We start from the raw sequence: 20,341 nt of genomic DNA, 5'->3' as shown, positions 1-20,341 counted from the left end.
TTCTAGAGATGAAAAACAGAATACCTAAGATTAAAAATATAGTAGCTGGAATAGCAAATTAGACATTTTAGCAGAAAAAATTAATGAACTTGAAGACATAGCTATAGAAACTATTTCAAACGAAACAGAAACAAAAACATCTGGAACCAAAAAAAAAGAACAGAGCATCATGATGTGAGCTGTGGGACAACTTCAAGTGACCTAATACATGTATGACTGGAATCCCTGAGGGAAGGGGTGGTGGGAGTCAACAAAAACAGTTTAAGAAAATAATGGCCCCAAATGTCCAGATTTGATGAAACCTATAAGCTCACCTTTCGAAGCAGAACTCCAAACAAGAGAAACATGAAGAAAATTAAACCAAGGCACACCATAATCAAATTGCCTAAAACCAGTGATAAAGAGCTGCTGTGTAAGAAGCACAAGTACTCTAAAACCAAAATGCTATAAGATGCATAGTTTCTCACATGAGAAGCCCAGAAGGATGAGATGAGGAGGGAAAAAGAAAGAAAGGAAGGGAGAGGTGAGCACATACCAAGAAGCAGCAAGGTTCCAGACTTGAGAGTTAAGAAGCATCTTGGAAGTGGATCCCGCCTCAGACACCAGCTGATACTACATGGTCAGGGATGAAGTACCCAGTCAAGCTCTTCCCAAATCCCTGACCCGCAGAATCATGAGCAAAATAAAATGATTGTTTTAAGCCACTAATGTGTCATCCAGCAATAGATAACATTTCTAATGGCTCTTTTCTGTCAACATTTAATCCTTCCTTTCCCATCTTAAAAACTAATCTTCCCTCCACCTCACATACCTCCAGCTATACGTTTACTTCCCTTCTCAGACATGACTGATGAAAGCTATCTATAATGACTGTCTCCACTTTATCTCTCACTCACATCTCATCCAAATTCCACTGCAATCTACTCCTGCCCCCACCACTTCTTGTAACAGTCCTCGCTACCTTCACCAGTGGCTTCCTTATTGCTGAAACTAATGAACACTCTTCAGTTCTTACTGACTGCTCCTACAGTGTCTGAAACAGCAAGTGCTCACTCAGACCTTTCAGTACCCTCTCTTTCAGAGAGCGAGTATGACACCACTTCTGATACTCCTCCAGTCTCTGAGGAGGAATATCAGATGCCTCAATCTCTTTTATAGGCTTCTCTTTTCTGTCTATCGCTTAAATGTTGAAGCTCCCCAGGATTCTATCTTTAATATTACCAGATGCATAGGTCCCCTACAAAAGGTTTTTATTTGAGAAATTAGCATAATGAGATTTGTTCTGCATTTATGAAAAAATTTCTCAGGTGGCTGTGAGAGAAATAGTATTAAGGCAGCAAGAGATGTGGGGAGATCAACAGGGAAAGTCCACAGTCGCCCACAAAAAAGACCATTTAGAGAATAAAGTACCTGGTCTACTTCAGTTTACAAAGATTTTACCAAAAACATCGGATACAGTTTGAATATACTGAAACTAAAATATCCAAATCTCACCTCATCATCTGCTGGCATTATAAACTGCTTAGCAGATTTAAGAGGTCTAAACATCCGGAAGTCATTCAATCTAACGCTTAGGTATGGTTCATTTTTTGTTTATTGTTTGTTTTTGTTTTTTTTGGCGGTACGAGGGCCTCTCACTGCTGCGGCCTCTCCTGTTGTGGAGCACAGGCTCCGGACGTGCAGGCTCAGCGGCCATGGCTCACGGGCCCAGCGGCTCCGCGGCATGCGGGATCTTCCCGGACCAGGGCACGAACCCGCGTCCCCTGCATCGGCGGACCCCCAACCACTGCACCACCAGGGAAGCCCTAGGTATGGTTCATTTTAAACCACCTCTAATCTTCCAAATTTCCAGAGAACAAGATTTCACTAGGTTTTTCAATAGATTGTTTAGCATTTTACATTCATATATTGCCTGTTAATCTCTCTGGGATCAAAAGAAACAGAAGTGTGCTTATTCCTTCTTATAGTTATTCTGTTCTTTATTATTTCTCAAGATTGTGAAGTAAAGATACTGAACTCTTTCCCTATGCAACCATTAAAAATACAATGATGTTCTTTCTTTCATTAAATTATCAACAGGTAAAAGTAAGTAATAATATCACTTGATGTTTCCCTAGGTAAACAACACTGAATATGTTCTTATAAATCACTACAGTTTAATGAGAGACTCATTATAATACAGAATCAAAAAACCATGAAAGTTTGCTCTGATTCTTGATCTGGATTTTGATTATCATGGGTGTGTTCCATTGCTCTGATTCTTGATCTATTGTATATGTTGGTAATGTGGGTATATTTAATTTGTAAAAAATCCTTTGAACTACAACTTGTGATATATACTTTTCTGTATATATGTTATACTTCAATAAAGAAAAAAATCCTAAAGCCTGTGAAAGCTCAAATAGATCTATAGTATGTCTCTTCTCTAAAATGTCAATTATTCTCACAGGAAAAATTCACATATTGTGTTTGTGTAGGATGACTTATCTTAACAGTTACCCACTACCACTCCATTCTTCACAATTAAAACAGTAGTATGTGTTGATTTTTTAAAAATCCAAACATTAAAAATCATCTATAATTTCATCCCCTAGAAATACCACACTTAGAATTTAAATTCAGAGGCTTATTATGACTTCCACATCATCCTATTATTAAAAAATTATACCCTTTTCCAGACTTTGTGCATGTCACTTTTTCTCCAAAAATTCTCAAAAATAAAGGAATATTGTTTTGAATCCTAGAACACCAGTAACTGAACTAAACAGGCTTGAGCACAAGCAGTTGTTAAACCATACATTTCTACTATTTCCTCCACAACTTTCAGAGCTCATGTCTTTTCTATATCCTCACAATGTCTATCTCAATGCAAGGCATACAGCAGATGTGTACTGATGGAAATAAAAGTAGTTCTCTAAAAGAATGAGAATAGTCACTTTCAGATAATACAGTGATGTCTTGATTTCAATTTCTAGGAAGAGAGGGCACAACAGCCTCTGAAAAGTACTCTATCTGCTTGTTTCATTTATTGATCTATTTATTTATTTTTGCTACTTTCATTTAACCCCCGGATTCTGAGAGTTTTCTCCTAACCACTCCTTTTCTTCTACAGTGGAAGCTCCTGTATAAAGGAGTTACCCAATTCAATCTTAGCAATAGTGTCTTTCTATCAACTTCCCATACTTCTCTCCTTTTCTATCCACTCTGTCTATACAGCAATACAAGAAAAGCACTAAGAAACAAGTTACTCTTAGACATTACATTTTTAAAATATCAAAAAAGTAAAACTTGGTTTACATGTACAGATTAGGATTCTAATATAACTAAAGTCTTAATTTTTCTATTGCCATTTCTATATACTGATAAAAATGAAAAGATATATGCTTAGCATATGCAACAATTTCAGAAGAAACCAACTCTATATTAATCTAAAAACCTGATGCTTAACAAAGTATTACCCAACTATGAAGATTTAAAGAGCATAACAGAAGAACTCCATATAAATATTTTACTATTACTACATAGGAAATGTCACCTTTACTAAAATAAAGCCTTATCAATAGGTTATATGCTATAAATAGACTACCTAGAGAATATGCTTTGTGCCCTTATAATGCTATAAACAATAACTATAATTGTGTAGATTTTTGGATTACCTTTAACAATGGGACAAAAAAAATCAGATAAAATTGAACTAAAAATCTGTATTTTTAAATCATATCAATAGCATAATCTCAATTTTTTCATCATTTTGTTGAAATTTTAAGAGTAGACATTTAAATTTTCATACATGACACCTCTATTTTAAATAAAGTTCCCAAACACGTTAAAGAATTCTGCTTTGTTTTGAAGTGCCAAGCTTTAAGAAAAGCTATTCATAAATAAATCCCTGTATCAGACAGTCTGGGGAGCTCAAAGAAAACTCCATTCTAATATTCCACTTGCTTCTTGGGCTATACACTGAAACAACATTATTCATTAAATTTCATATTTGTAAAAAAAAAAAAAATTTCATATTTGTTCTTGAGGTAAATGTTAACAAATACCTCTCACTAACAGATAACTGTTATCCATATGCATATGAGTATCTTTAACTATTTTAGCTAGTTACTTACTGAGAGCCATGCAAGGGATTCCATGATTCGATGTTCACATCGTTCTAAATGTTTAATCATTTCTCTGGTCAAGTTGGCTTCTGCTTTGATAAAACTTTCAATCACTTTGTAAAAATCAAAAGCTTTTAAATTAAGTACATTCAGAATCCAAGGGAAGGACAAATCTGTTCCAGTATCCAGATTCTGAGATGTACTTCCTAAAAATGAAAGAAAAACGTAACTTAGGTATGAAATGTTAAGCCTTGAATGACATATTTTTTGGTCTGAAGGTTTTATCAAACAAAAAATTAAAACACAGTAGAAAGGCTAAACAAAAATTTTTATTTAGAACATAATTTCTTATTCTGGGGTCCACAGACTCCTAGGAAATAGGCTTCCAAAGTTTGAGTGTATGTGCATATATATGTCTTTCCTGGATAGAAGGCTCACAGCTTATATCAAATTTTCAAAGGTTTAAACACCCTAAACTTGTATCCGGGACACGTTTAACATCTAACCAGCAATGCATTAGCATATCCATTTTAACTGTCTCATTAATCCTCGATTAAGAGAGGAAGTGATTCTTTAAGATTTTGACAATTTGATTGGTTAGTAAATATGTTTTAATTATGCATTTCTTGGTTATAAATGAGGATTCACAGTTGTCCATATTTGTTTACTAATTTAAGTTCCTCTTTTATTATATATTTGTATCCTTAGATAAATTTTCTTCTGTTGTTTTTTGCAAACAAAACTTTTTTTGGACATTTGCAACATTATTTGCAAAATAATACGTGTTTAAAATTATATTTAAAAAAAAACACTATTGATGACCTCTGTTCTGTTTATCTGGTGGATTCTAGCTCCAACCTTTCGTCTCATAACCACAGAATATATATGTAGCAGTGCTTCCATATCAGTGGAATCTGCTCAGTAGTACTCCTCAGGCATTTTACAGTCTCATAAGTCTTTGAAGGGGTTTCAATAGGTACATTTCCTGGATTCAGGATAGTCCAGAATAGGAGTCTAGTGAAACTATTCCCAAGATGACATGAAATAATTCAGGTTAATAAACCACTTTATGGTGACCACATTACGGTGACCAATTACATTCTTCAGTATATACTGATCTAAAATATGCATTTCTTCTCCTTAACTCCTTAACTTCTCCATTCCGCCCACCACAAAAACCCATACCACACATTAGGTAAGTAGTTTTTTTTAACTTTAAATTGAACTAAAATGTTTATTTACTAAAATTTAACTTACTGCTATAGGTAGCCATTACAACCTCAAGAGCGCATGCCAACAAAGACATATGAAAGATGTTGTCATTCAGGAGTTTGCTAAAGGAAAAAAAAGAATGATTTTGTAACATTTACTTTTAAAAAAAGAAGAAATTGTTTTACTAAAGCAAAAATTTACCTAAAATTTTGAATGGATAATCGTTCTTCTTCCTAAAACAGATTAAAAAAAAATTAACTGAAGCCTTCTTTGTGTCAGCATTAAATTTTTTTTCTATTATATTCTTTTAAACTTACTGATTTAAGCATGGATTCCATTACTCGGTAATACAATCGGACTCCAAGTTTGTATCGCTACAAAGAAAGAAAAAAAATTAGATCCCACTATTTTAGAAAACCATAACAATTACTGATTTTTTAAAAGTTTTCTCTTGAGACACATTCCTGACCCTTCTTAGGAATATGGCTACCAAGAGATCACAAAAGCTTGCTTGTCTAAAACTCAAGATTTAAGTATAAAATGATGGTTTTAACATTCCTGATAAATTTTCAAGAGGAGGGGTCCAGTAGTTGGTTTTCTATCATTCCACTTCAGTCTACATCATTCAACAGATATATGTGTACTAAGAATATATTACGTACCTGGTACTATTTTAACCATTTTACATACTAATGTAATACTTCTTGTGACCTAGAACACATATTTTCAAGATAGCTCTCCAGGATTAAGATAATAGTCTCTTTCCATAAAACTGGTCAAAGGCAAAAATCAGACCTACCTGATCTTATAAGCAAAAAGTTATCAAACAACTAGTTTTCATTAGTCCAAAGAACAGTCAAATTTTAGATAAACACACACACACACAGACAAACACACACCAAAATCCTTCATTCCAAATTATGAGTACAAATTTCATATATAACCAAAAAGAACTTTTAAATATAATGGTTTAAAACACAGACGGAATCAAAATATAACCTTACTACACCGAAATAAATGTGTATAGTAGATTACAGTTTTCAAATATATTTTATATATTACCTCATTAATGCCACAGAGAAAAGCAGAGCAAATATAGAAACCTGAATCTCAGAGAAGTTACATGACAGCTCATATATGATAGAACCAGATATAAACCCAGGGCTCTGATCCAGAGCCCACTGGCTTACCATATATTAGTTTTAGATTTTCTGAAATAATAATAGTAATAGTAAAAACAACATCATTTAATAACATCACTGATAAATGGCATGTATAATATGATTCCATTTGTATAAGTATATGCACACATGAATATTCATATATGTAAAAGTTAAAGAATATACACCAAAAACTTAATGTTAGCAAGATTTTGATTTTTTTCTTACTGTATTTTTTAAATTTTCTACAATTCTTCTAAAATTTTCTGCATGTTTACTTTTGGTTTCTGTAATGGAGTGAGAGGAGCTGTCCCATAAAGCTTTCCATAAACAGCAGCATACACAAGCAGCTGGGATATGGTATCTTCCAATATTTTATACTATTGGACAGATACTATTACAGCATTTATACAACTGGGACAGATGTTGCATTTGAAATTATTTACTATATAGTGGCACTAATCAAAATGAACTCAAGTTACCTGTGATCCAATTTCCATACATCCCTGTCCCACAGCTTTAGCAAATTTCTCTTTAAAGATGTACCCAATATCCTTCACTCTTTTCAGGATACTTTCCTTTGGATTCACTGTGCAATTCTTTAAGAAGGAAAAACACGAATTAACATTGAGGATACTGTTTAATCAGAGAATTAACATTTTCTGTTCTATACTACATGACTTATCACTCTCAATTGTTTATACTGTGGAAACACTTCCACAATAAACTAGGTAAATACAACTACGGAAAATATGAGGAACATAAAGGATTCCATTCTGGGATAATAGTGACCAAAAATACTAGAGTACAACTAAAAAACTATTATCTAAATTTCCTGCTGGCAAGTTAGGGAAGAACAGATTTGTTAGCCCTTTCCATTATCCATCAAAAACAGCCTCACAGATATTACAATTGATACCACAGGAATACAAATGATCATAAGAGACTACTATGAACAACTGAATGCCAACAAACTAGACAACCTTGAACAAATGGATAAATTCCTAGAAACATACAACCTTCTAAGGTTGAATCATAAGGAATAGAAAATCTGAAAAGACTAATTACTAGTAAGAAGAAAGAATAGGTAACCAAAAACCTCCCAATAAATAGAAGTCCAGAACCAGATGGTTTCACTGGTGAATTCTATCAAACATTCAAAGAAGAATTACTGCAAATCCTTCTCAAACTATTCCAAAAAAACAGAAGATGAGGAAACACTCCCAAACTCATTTTATGAGGCCAGCACTGTCCTGATACCAAAACAAGGACACCACAAGGAAAGTAAATTATAGGCCAATATCCCTCCTGAATACAAATGCAAAAATCCTTAACAAAATATCAGCAAACCCAATTCAAGAATACATTAATATTCTTGAAAGGATCTTATACCATGATCAAGTGGGATTTATCCCAGTGATGGTTCCATATCTGCAAATCAATCAATGATATGCCATATTAACAAAATAAAAGATTAAAATTATGTGATCATCTCAACAGATGCAGAAAAAGCATTGGACAAAATTCAACATCAATTTATGATAAAAACTCTTAACAGAGTGAGTATGGAGGGAATGTACCTCAACATAATAAAGGCCATACATGACAAGCCCACAGCTAACATTATACTCAACAGTGAAAAGCTGAAAGCTTTTCCTCTAAGGTCAAGAACAACACATGGATGCCCACTCTTGCCACTTTTATTCCATAGTATTGGAAGTCTTAGAGCAGTTAGGCAAGAAAAAGAAATAAAAGGCATCCAAATTGGAAAGGAGGTAAAACTGTCATTATTTTCAGATGACATGATATTATATATAGAAAACCTTAAAGACTCCACAAAAAACCTGTTAGAACTAATAAAAAAAATCAGTAAAGTTGTAGGATACAAAATCAACATAGAGAAATCAGTTGTATTTCTATACACTAATAACACACTTTCAGAAAGAGAAATTAAGAAAACAATCACATGTACAGTTGTATCCAGAATAAATTTAACCAAGAAGGTGAAAGATCTGTACAATGAAAACTTAAGACCCTAAAGAAAGAAACGTTAAAAGACACACGTAAATGCAAAGCTACTGCATGCTCATGGAGTGGAAGAATTAATATTGTTAAAATGCCCATACTACCCAAAGCAATATACAAATTCAATAAACTTCTTGTCAAAATTCCAAGGTATTTACACAGAAATAGAACAAACAATTCAAAATTGTGCAGAACCACAAAAGACCCCAAATAGCCAAAGCAATCCTGAGAAAGAAGAACAAAGCTGGAGGCATCAAACTATATTATAAAGCTACAGTAATCAAAACAGTTTGTTATTGATATAAAAACAGAGATCAGGGCTTCCCTGGTGGCACAGTGGTTGAGAGTCCGCCTGCTGATGCAGGGGACGCGGGTTCGTGCCCCAGTCCGGGAGGATCCCACGTGCCACGGAGCGGCTGGGCCCGTGAGCCATGGCAGCTGAGCCTGCGCATCCAGAGCCTGTGCTCCACAACGGGAGAGGCCACAACAGTGAGAGGCCCGTGTACCGCAAACAAAAACAAAAACAAAAACAAAAAAACAGAGATCAATGGAACAGAATAGAGAGTCCAAAAATAAACCCATGCATATGATCAATTAATTTACCACAAAAGAGTCAAGAATATACAGTAAGAAAAGGACAGTCTCTTCAATAAATGTGTTGGTAAAACAGGAAAGCCAGTTTCAAAAAAATGAAATTATACCACTGTCTTTCACCACATACAAAAATTAACTCAAAATGGATTAAAGACTTGAACATAAGACCTGACACCATGAAACTCTTAGAAGAAAACATGGGTGGTAAGCTCCTTGTCATTAGTCTTGGAGATGGTATTTTGGAATTGACTCTGGAAGAAAAGGCAGCAAAAGCAAAATAAACAAGTGGGACTATTTCAAACCAAAATGTTTCTGCACAGGGAAGGAAACTATCAACAAAAAGAAAAGGCCACCTGCTGGATGGGAGAAGATATTTGCAAACGATATATCTGATAAAGGGTTAATATCCAAACATACAAAGAACGCATACAACTCAACACCAAAAAGCAAACTAGCTGATTAAAAAAATGGGCACAAGAAATGAATACACATCTTTCCAAAGAAGACATACAGATGGCTAGCAGTCACATGAGATGCTCAACATCACTAATCATCAGAGAAATGCAAATCAAAACCATTATGAGATATCACCTCACGTCTGTCTAACGGCTATTATCAAAAAGAGAACAAATAACAAGTGTTGGCGAGGTTATGGAGAAAAGGGAACCCTCATGCGCTGTTGGTGGGAATGTAAATTGGTGCAGCCACTGTGGAAAACAGTTTGGAGGCTCATCAAAAAGTTAAAACCAGAACTACCATACAATCCAGCAATTCCACTTTTGGGTATTTATCTGAAGAAAATGAAAACACTTAATCTGAAAAGATATGCACCCCTATGTTCATTGTAGCATTATTTACCATAGCCAAGAATAGAAACAACCTAGGTGCCCATTGATAGATGAATAATAAAGATGTGGTATATATATACAATGGAATATTATTTGGCCATAAAGAAAAAACAAATTTTGCCATTTGTGACAACAAGAATGGACCTAGAGAGTATTATGCTAAGTGAAGTAGATCAGACAAAGAAAGCAAATACTGTATGATTTCACTTATATGTGAAATCTAAAAAAAAAAACAAATGAACAAACACAACAAAATAGAAACAGAGTCATAGAGATAGAGAACAAACAGATGGTTGCCAGAAGCGAGGGATGTGGGGAAAAAGAGAAACAGATGAGGGAGATTAAGGGGTACCAACTTCTAGTTACAAAATAAATGAGTCACAGGTATGAAACGTACAGTGTAGGGAATACAGTCAATAATTATATAATATCTCTGTACAGAGACAAATGGTAACTAGACTTACCGTGGTGATCATTTTGAGATGTACAGAAATATCGAATCACTATACTGTGCACCAGAAACTAACCCAGTGTTGTAGGTCAATTATACTTCAAAAAGAAACAAACTCATAGAAAAAAGATCAAATTTGTAGTTACTAGAGGCGGGGGGTGGGTAGGGGAAGGGGGAACTGAATGAAGGCAGTCAAAAGGTACAAACTTCCATTTATAAGGTAAATAAGTACTAGGGATGTAATGTACAACATGATTAATATAATTAACACTGTTGTATGTTATACATGAAAGTTGTTGGGAGTAAATCCTGAGGGTTCTCTTCACAAGGAAAAAAATTTTTTTTCTATTTCTTTTACTTTGTATCCAAATGAGATAATGGATGTTCACTCAACTTATTGTGATGCTAATTTCATGATGTATGTAGGTCAACCCATTATGCTGTATACCTTAAACTTACACAGAGCTGTACATCAAGCATATCTCAATAAAACTGGAAGAAAAAAATGTCTATAGCTTCTAAGATTTTACTTACACACAGAAGAAAAGATGCCATTAATTTTTAAAATGAAGACACCTGAACTAATAAAGAAGCAAATTCAAAGAAAAACTTAATGGTCTTCAAGATATGCCCACTCTGAGATAGGCCATTTGTAGTGTACATAAAACTCTGCAGTTAAACTGTTGCGCTTCATTTAATGTTAAGCTTTAAACTGAGCTCTGGAAAATGTCTTTGAGGCAGAATTTTCTACCCAACTGAAGTAGTTTAAAATAAAAAAGACTTCCTACATACTCCAAATGTTGGAGGAAATATTGAAAACAATATTTAAGAAGAGAGAGATTATCATTCTTTTTACTTCTACCATTATCCCTTCTAAAAGTTCTAAGTAACTGGGTAGCTATGTTTGGGAAATATTCTTGTGCTACAGATAACCCACAAATAAAAGCAACTTTATGCAAACTGGACAAACAAAATCAGTTTTGAGCCAACACAATTATGAATATGATGACAGAGAATACTCTGTTAATTCTTGGGGGGGTGGAAATATAAACAAGACAACAAAGAATATGACAAAACCACAGGCAGCTTATGATATTAAATGGAATGTTAACCACACAAAGCACTTACCGGATAAGCCAAATTTTAGTAAGTCTCCTAGCCTCATCCAACTGCCACAGATGAGCATTTCAGTGGCTCCCAAGCCTCACTTGATTTTAAAGGAGTAAAAGAGCAAACAAGGAATATAGACACTAGTTTTCATTCTCTCTCTTCCTCTCTCCCTTTTTTGAGGGGAGGGAGGCTAGCAGGGGTCCTTCAGATATCAAACTCAGGGTCCATCAGGAGTTGCCAACTGCAATGCACACAGGGCCACTCAAGAAATGTAAATGAAAGTGGGCTAAATAAAAAAGACCGTAGAGATATGGCAAATGTTAAATCCTGTCTAATGTCACATTCAAAGAAAATATCTTAAAAGAGCCAGAGAGAAAAGATAAACTATAAAGGAACAACAGATGGACTGACAGAAAACATCTTATTAGCAATGAGAGCCAGGAAATAGTGAAGTAATATCTTCAAACTACTAAGAGAAAGTAAAGGTCAGCCTAGAATTGAAGATCCAGGTAAACTACCTTACAAAAAATAAGAGTGAAGATATTTTAAAAAAATATTTATGTATGTATATATGTATGTAATTTATTTATTTATTTATTTGGCTGTGCCAGGTCTTAGTTGTGGCATGTGAGATCTTAGTTCCCTGATCAGGGATCGAACCCGGGCCCCCGCATTGGGAGAGTAGAGTCTTTATCACTGGACCACCAAGGAAGTCCAAGAGTAAAGATATTTTAAGACAAAAAACAAAACAAAAAGCTTGTAAGTTCATCCCAAACTAACCCCCACTAAAGGAATGATTAGAAGATGTATCTGAAGAAAGAAGAAAATAATTATGAAAGTGAGGTCTAAGTTATAAAAAAGAATGGTGAGCAACACAAAAAGTAAATATGAGAAAATCTAAAAACAACACTGTCTAAATAAAATGATACTACTAATAATATCTAATTTGGAGAGTTAAAAAAAGCAAGAGGGCTTCCCTGGTGGTGCAGTGGTTAAGAATCCACCTGCCAAGGCAGGGGACACGGGTTCGAGCCCTGGTCTGGGAAGATCCCACACGCCATGGAGCAACGAAGCCCGTGTGCCACAACTACTGAGCCTGCGCTCTAGAGCCCACGAGCCACGACTACTGAGCCCGCGTGCCACAACTACTGAAGCCCTCACGCCTAGAGCCCGTGCTCTGCAACAAGAGAAGCCACTGCAATGAGAAGCCCACGCACCGCAACAAAGAGTAGCCCCCGCTCGCCACAACCAGAGGAAAGCCCGCGTGCAGCAACAAGGACCCAACACAGCCAAAAAAAAAAATTTAAAAAAAAAAAGCAAGAAATGAGATAATAGACAACTACATGTTGGTTGGGAAATGGGTGTTTAAAAAAACACTCAGTATTTTAACTTCTAATTTCAAATTTATTTGCCAAAATATCATAATAAATAATGTTTCATATATGGCTTACATTAAAATAGGAAATCAGATTTTCTGACGGTTGATCACTTGCTGAATTTAAGATCATCATTAATTGCTGGATAGTATTCATGACAGTCCTAGAAAAAAATAGGAAGAAGTGTTAAGCAATGAAGGAATAAAAAGAAAAAATGATAAGTATCTATTTCATAAGTTACACATATCTTCAATCTCATTGTCTCCTGTTTATCTTTAAGAAGTTCTCTGAAATAAGACTTTATAAAAGCCTTAGTGTACTGCTGTTTATGAGGAATTACATTTGACTTAAATCTTTAAGAAAGCATATGTCGATCATCAGTAAGTTTATAATTAAAGAACTGATATGTTTATTTACTAATAGAACTAAATATCAACAAAACAATTGATGAAAAAGTAATGACATTATTTTAAGGATAAAACATAAACTGGCATCAAAATGGTAATATTTTAAGAAAACATTATTACAAATAAATATTAAAAATTTTCAAATAAAGACAGTAAGATATTTAGTTACTCAAGTAGAGAACCAAGTGACTGTCCTTTACAGAGACCTTCAAGATGAAAAGATACATAATTTTAGAAGTCATCATCACTGAAACATAAAAGTAGGTCAATCTCTTTGAGATCTCTTTAATTATATAATTGTGTGTGTGTGTCTGTGTGTGTGCGCACACACGTGTCTGTGTATGGTATATGGTAAATATTAATGTTCCAATTTTGGAGTAGCAGTTCATTGCTACTCTGTAGGCACTGTTTAATGATGCAAAAAACTGTAGAATGTTTATAGCCAAAAGGGTCTTTAAATATTATTTAATAAAACATGTTCAGTGTTCTCAGTCAAGCCTCTCTAAACTGATATCTACACTTCCTCAACTTTTAAATATATTGCTTCTGTGACGTGTACATGTACTAATCTACTTAAGCCACAATGACTAAAGCCATAAGTGACCAACTGCTAAAACCAAAATATCTTTTTTATTTGTTCTGATACTTGATTTTCTTGAGGTATTTGACACTCTTAAACACTTGCTCTCTTCTGAAACTCCCTTCCTCCCTTGGCTTCTTTGGCTTCATTCTCTGGCCTCCCCAATCACACCTCTCATTCTCTTTAATCTAACTTCTATCTCATCCTTAAATGCTAGCATTCTTTAGGGTTCGGCCTTTAGCCAACCGTTATTGCTATTATGCACCCTCATTTCAGGCAACCTCATTCTGTTTGGTTTTTCTTGAATTTTATTTATTTTTTTATACTGCAGGTTCTTATTAGTCACCCATTTTATACACATCAGTGTATGTGTATACATGTCAATCCCAATCTCCCAATTCATCACACCACCCCCCCGACCCTGTTTTTCTGATTTAACTCTCCCTGATGATTCCCAAATCTATAAGATCGTTATATCCTACTACTTACTACATTATCTTCTTCATATCCCATAAATGCCTTAAGAATAATATTCTAAATATGAATTCATCAACTATTTATCAAACCTGTTCTTGCTCTTTCACTCCAACTGCCTACCTCTTGGTTCATATCTTCAGCATCTCTCAACTGGATTACTGCAATAGAGCATTTTGAGATTCTGACTATGTCTATGGCAGCAGGGTCTAGGCATATGTACTTTGAAAAACAAAAAAAAACTCCTCAGGTTATCCTAATTTGCCTAACCACTGTGACAGACTGACAGGTCTCTCTATTTCTCACCACGCCCTCCTCAGTCCATCTTTTCACAAACTACTACCATGTAAACTTTCACAAATCAAGTCTGATTTTATCCTAGCCCTGCTTAACACCCAGGTATAGCAACAGGCCATATCCTGCACAAGTTAAAGCCCAAACTTCTGAGTATGGAATATAAGGCCTTTCATGATCTAATACCCACCCTCCTCTCCTGCCATTTCATCTTCCCATTTAGTCCATCAATACAGAGCTGCTTATAGTTCCCCAGATGCATCATGTTGTTTCATACTTCCATGCCTTTGCACATGCTGTCAGTCTCCTGTGACACAAACTTACATGTTTCAAAATTCAGTTCAAATATCACTTCATAAAGTCCCTTCTGTGCCATCTCATTAACTTGCCCTATGTCTCTTACCATATTTAAACAAAAATGTATTTTTATGTATCTATGTAGTCATTTGAAAAGATTACTGATTGTTTTACTATGTACCAAGTATTCTCCTAGCTCCTAATGATTAAATGGTGAACAAGAAAGTCATGGTCCATGTGGTATGGACTTAAAGACTATTGTGGGTATTGACAAAAACAAGCAAACACACAGATGAATTTATAATTACAAATTGTGATACATACTTTGAAGGAATAGAACAGGATGCTGTGAGAAAGAATAATAAAGGAAAATACTTCAGAGAGAAATAAGTCCTCAAAAAAGTAGTATTTGTGCTGAACCTAAAAGAAGGGTAGTAGTTGGCAATTCATAGAAAAGAAGGAAGAGTTTCCAGAAGAAACAAAAGTGGGGCTTCCCTGGTGGCGCAGTGGTTGAGAGTCCGCCTGCCGATGCAGGGGACACGGGTTCATGCCCCGGTCCGGGAAGATCCCACGTGCCACGGAGCAGCTGGGCCCGTGAGCCATGGCCGCTGAGCCTGCGCGTCCAGAGCCTGTGCTCCGCGACGGAAGAGGCCACAACAGTGAGAGGCCCGTGTACCGCAAAAAAAAAACAAACAAAAACAAAACAGAAGAAACAAAAGCAAATATGAAGGTCACTGAGTACAAAAGAAGATTTTGGAGAGTTCAGAAAACTGGCTAGTACATAATGAGCAGGAAAACAAGATGAGGTTGGAGAGGTAACAGAAGCTAGATCATATAAGGTCTTGTAGGCACTGTTAAGGGATTTGCACTGTATTTCAATTGCAGTAGGAAGCAATCACAAACTTAACAGCAATCTAGCTCTCTGATTTCATGTCTTTTGGTCTTGGTGACTGATACTAGGTGTGTCTGAAATGCTGCTTCCTCACTGAGTACTTGTTCTTCATCATTTATTTAAGCATTCTTTTCTCCACACATTACCACACAAAGTTCTCAGTTGTTCTGTTCTCACTGAAGAGCAAGACATATGAGGAAAAATGTGAAAAGCAACAGATGGATGGATGGCACACCACTAAGGTAAAACATTTCTACCATATAATCACAGTCATTTCAACCAAAGCTACATCCAATTAAGTAGCTTTTTCAAAATACTCCAAAGAGTGAATTCCATGGCAGTGCAGTGGTTAGGACCTGGCTTTCACTGCCGGGGCCTGGGCTCCATCCTGGTGGAGGAACTAAGATCCTGCAAGCCACGCGCTGTGGCCAAAAAAAAAGCATGATCTGATTTACATTTCTAGAATATTATTCTGGGGGCTCTCTGGAGAATATATTTGGTGATAGGGAGAGAGGAATAGTCATGAGAGTAGAAACAGCAAGATCAGTTAGTAGGCTACTGCAAAAATTCCAAGAGAAGGAGAGAGATATCTTGGACAAGGGTGGGAAGAGTAGGAATGGGGAACAGTAGATGAACTCAAATACTTAGGAGGCAGACTCAGCAAGACTTGAAAACAGATTAGATGTGGGAAGCAAGTGAGGAAAAGGACACTAAAAAATGGCTCCAATCTTTCTAGGTTATATACAGAGCAAATGGTGATACTTTTTTTTCTCTTTTTTATATACTGAAATGGAACACATTCTCATTCTGGGTTATATACCTTAAGGACAGACAGAACTACGTCTAATAATCATATCCTCAGCAACTAGTAACATGTCTGGCATACAAAGAGCACTCAATATATATTTGCTGCATGTATATACAAATATATAATGAAACAAATGAATAAACCCGAAGCACTATAAAGTACTGAATAAATAATTATAATGAAAATCAAAAGTAAGAAAATTCATACCGAACTGGAGTCTGTGGAAGAATCACATTTACCTCTTCATCAGGGTTACTTTTTCGTGGTGTTCTCTGCATTTCAAAACTAAATAATGATAAACAAAGTCATTCAGACTGAAAACTTACAATTTGTGATTTATGAGTCAAAAAAGCAGTAAAGTACCTTCTGTTGACTCATAACATCATACAAAATGGTTAAGTAAATAATAGAAGTGATAGGAAATAGATGATCCAGAAGCTGCTTAAATAAATAAAATTTTTTTTTATCATAATTTTTAAGTTGGGTTTCTTTCCACTAGGTTTACAACAAACGGTGTACCAATCACTAAGAATTTTTTTGAAAGTGAAAGTTAGATGTTTGTTTTCTCTAGAATGTTAGATGTTGATGATATTACTAGCAAGGTTGTTCAGTATCAAAAAATAAAACTCAAGTTTTTCAAACATTACGCCTTCCAAAAACTTACTTTGACTTAAAATCTGAAACATTTTATTTGTGTTTAACTTCCAAATTTTATATATATACATATTTTTTTAGTTAATATTAAAAGATTTCATGCTGAAGACTTAAAATTAACCACACTTACAATCATTCAAAAATTTTTTACGGGCGTATCTCATTTTATTGCACTTTGCTTTACTGTGCTTCACAGATACTGTGTTTTATTACATATTGAAGGTCTGTAAACTTTGCATTGTCATATGATGGTTATCATTTTTTAGAAATAAGGTATTTCTAAACTAAGGTACGCACACTGTTTTTTGGATATAATGCTATTGCACACTTAACAGACTATAGTACATTGTAAACATAACTTTTACATGCACTCGGAAACCAAAAAGTTTGCGGTGATTTGCTTTATTGCAATGGCCTGGAACGGAAAACACAATATCTCACAGGTGCCTGTAGTTACCGTCAACCATTCCTACTTTAGGATTCTATATGACAATTCAAGAGAATACAATTTTATACTAACTTTTTAAAACATGAACCAGCATATCAACAAATAATAATATATCATGTATAATACCTGTCTGTAGGATCAGCCTGAAGAGTTTTATCATGATCCAGAAATAATCTTGCATCTATATCTTTGTTTTTAAGGTAAATTTCTTCATATTGTTTAGAGAGACTTTCCACCTCAAAGGCAAAAAATATTGATGATTATCCTTTTCATGTCATTACTTCTCAGTACACAGAAATACAGATTTAATTAAAGAATCTTCATAAAAATATACACTTAATTTTACACTATACAGACTTCACATGGAATATAAATAAGGCATATCTAAAAGTGAAGTAAAGAAAATTGCAGATTTTTTTCAACTCAATTTTAAACCTATTTTATGCACATATCTCACATTTTATCTAGACAAGGATCACCAATGCTACAGAACAGTACTGAAATGGAACTGTAAGATGAAAAGACATTATTATAACCACTTAATTGCCGAGATCCTCCATCCTATACATCACTCACTTTTAATCTTCTACTACACTTATCAATATAAAATAATTTTTCAAACACTGTAACAGACCTTTATTATGTATTCTTCCTATCTTTTCTAAATCCTTTGGTTCACTCTGACTCCCTTCAGTTACGTATCTTGGGCAAGAGTATAAGCTCAATTAATTAGCCCAATTAACATACTTGCACAATTTATTTCCAATCTTAGCACTTTTCCAAATGCTACAAACTATAATTCTTTTATCAGTTCTGATTCATAATATTCTAATCATAATATAAAAACCAGTGCCCAGTAGAAAACCATGTAGCAGCCTTCTCCTGTGACTTTTGTGTGTGTGTGTGTGTGTGGTACGCGGGCCTCTCACTGTTGGGGCCTCTCCCGTTGCAGAGCACAGGCTCCGGACGCGCAGGCTCAGCGGCCATGGCTCACGGACCCAGCTGCTCCGCAGCATCTGGGATCTTCCCGGACCGGGGCACGAACCCGTGTCCCCTGCATCGGCAGGCGGACTCTCAACCACTGCGCCACCAGGGAAGCCCTCCTGTGACTTTTAAAGCCAGAGTGTTTCCAACCTGAGAGAGTTAAAATTGCATTCTAAAAGGAGTGGTAGGAAAAAATCCAGTTAAATGTAAACTTTTTGTTTGTTTGCATAAGTTTTTTAGGCCGATCAGCCATTCATGTTTGATTAAGGCTTAATCGTCATTCCTGCCCTATGTCAGTTAGGTATTAATTATCAATCATTTATTGACTGGCAGCTATTAGTGCTATATAATGTAAAGTTTATCTTGAATTTTCTAATAATAACCCTGTAATCCTTTCAGAGGGAAAAAAAATTATGAATGTCCAAGATTCTTTAGAGTTGTAAACAGCATATTTTTTGGTATATAAGTTGGTAATAGAACTCAGAAATACAACTTTTGGCCCCTTCTTGTTTCTTTAGTACCATGTCTTACCACTCACTCTACAGAACAGACCATACTATCACATATCACTGTGCCTTTAAATCTATAATTTCCAACCCCTGGAAATGCCACTTCTCAAAAATCTTACTCAGCTCAGAAACCACATCACCTCCAAAGAATTTTCCGCAAAACCTATCTGGCCCACTTTGGATTAGGGAGTCCTCCTCTGAGATATCACAACACCCTGTGTACACATCTATTAGACTTTTGTAGACTCCTGTTAATGTTCTACTTCTATGCCCGTCTCTTCCACTAGCACCTTAATGACAATGACTGTGAGTTAAATCTCTGCATTGATGATATCCAGCACAATGCCTGGCATATATTAAGCACTCACTAAATAACTGCTGAATGAGTAAGTTAGTTAATTCAAGGAGGACTAGCTACCAACTCAGGCCATAAAATCAGCAATCTAGCTCTCTGATTTCATGTCTTTTGGTCTTGGTGACTGATAATAGGTGTGTTTGAAACGCTGCTTCCTCACTGAGTACTTGTTCTTCATCATTTATTTAAGCATTCTTTTCTCCACACATTACCACACAAAGTTCTCAGTTGTTCTGTTCTCACTGAAGAGCAAGATATATGAGGAAAAATGTGAAAAGCAACAGATGGATGGATGGCACACCACTAAGGTAAAACATTTCTACCGTATAATCACAGTCATTTCAACCAAAGCTACATCCAATTAAGCAGCTTTTTCAAAATACTCCAAAGAGTGAATTCCATGGCAGTGCAGTGGTTAGGACCTGGCTTTCACTGCCGGGGCCTGGGCTCCATCCTGGTGGAGGAACTAAGATCCTGCAAGCCACGCGCTGTGGCCAAAAAAAAAAAAGCCTCAAAAGAGTTGCTCCAAGTACAGTAATGCTAATAATGTTGATGGCACAAATCATGGCTCCTATGCTTAAAGAAGCGCAGCAAAGTAAATTAGAATCAAATTTGATTACAGATATTTACTTCTATTTAAATATTTAATGGCATTTAGAAGTTCAAAAGCCTACATTCTGATTTTTGAAAAATTTTAGTACAAACCAACTTCTAGTGCAAACTTTTAAATGCTGCTTATTTATACATTTGAGCATAA

At 35.3% G+C, this 20,341-nt stretch overlaps 1 protein-coding gene across 6 annotated transcripts in view; it reads right to left on the bottom strand.

Moving 5' to 3' along the window:
* The window catches only part of RB1 (RB transcriptional corepressor 1), a 134,942-nt gene that overhangs the window by 64,004 nt on the left and 50,597 nt on the right, over window positions 1–20,341 (bottom strand). For all 6 annotated transcript variants that reach the window (XR_010937029.1, XM_067713655.1, XM_067713654.1 and 3 more), the window contains exons 10-17: window positions 17,863–17,972; window positions 16,842–16,919; window positions 12,958–13,045; window positions 6,961–7,077; window positions 5,636–5,692; window positions 5,520–5,551; window positions 5,364–5,440; window positions 4,116–4,312 (exon numbers count right to left, since the gene is read on the bottom strand). Coding sequence is in view for 5 of the 6 variants with exons in the window: in XM_067713655.1 (XP_067569756.1) it covers window positions 4,116–4,312; window positions 5,364–5,440; window positions 5,520–5,551; window positions 5,636–5,692; window positions 6,961–7,077; window positions 12,958–13,045; window positions 16,842–16,919; window positions 17,863–17,972 (756 nt within the window). In the remaining variant the exon portion in view is untranslated. The remainder of the gene's footprint in view (window positions 1–4,115; window positions 4,313–5,363; window positions 5,441–5,519; window positions 5,552–5,635; window positions 5,693–6,960; window positions 7,078–12,957; window positions 13,046–16,841; window positions 16,920–17,862; window positions 17,973–20,341) is intronic.

This window comes from Pseudorca crassidens, chromosome 18 (genome assembly GCF_039906515.1).
Source record: "Pseudorca crassidens isolate mPseCra1 chromosome 18, mPseCra1.hap1, whole genome shotgun sequence".
Taxonomy (NCBI): domain Eukaryota; kingdom Metazoa; phylum Chordata; class Mammalia; order Artiodactyla; family Delphinidae; genus Pseudorca; species Pseudorca crassidens.
Note: the sequence above shows the minus strand (reverse complement) of the source record. Positions and strands in the feature narration are given on the sequence as shown.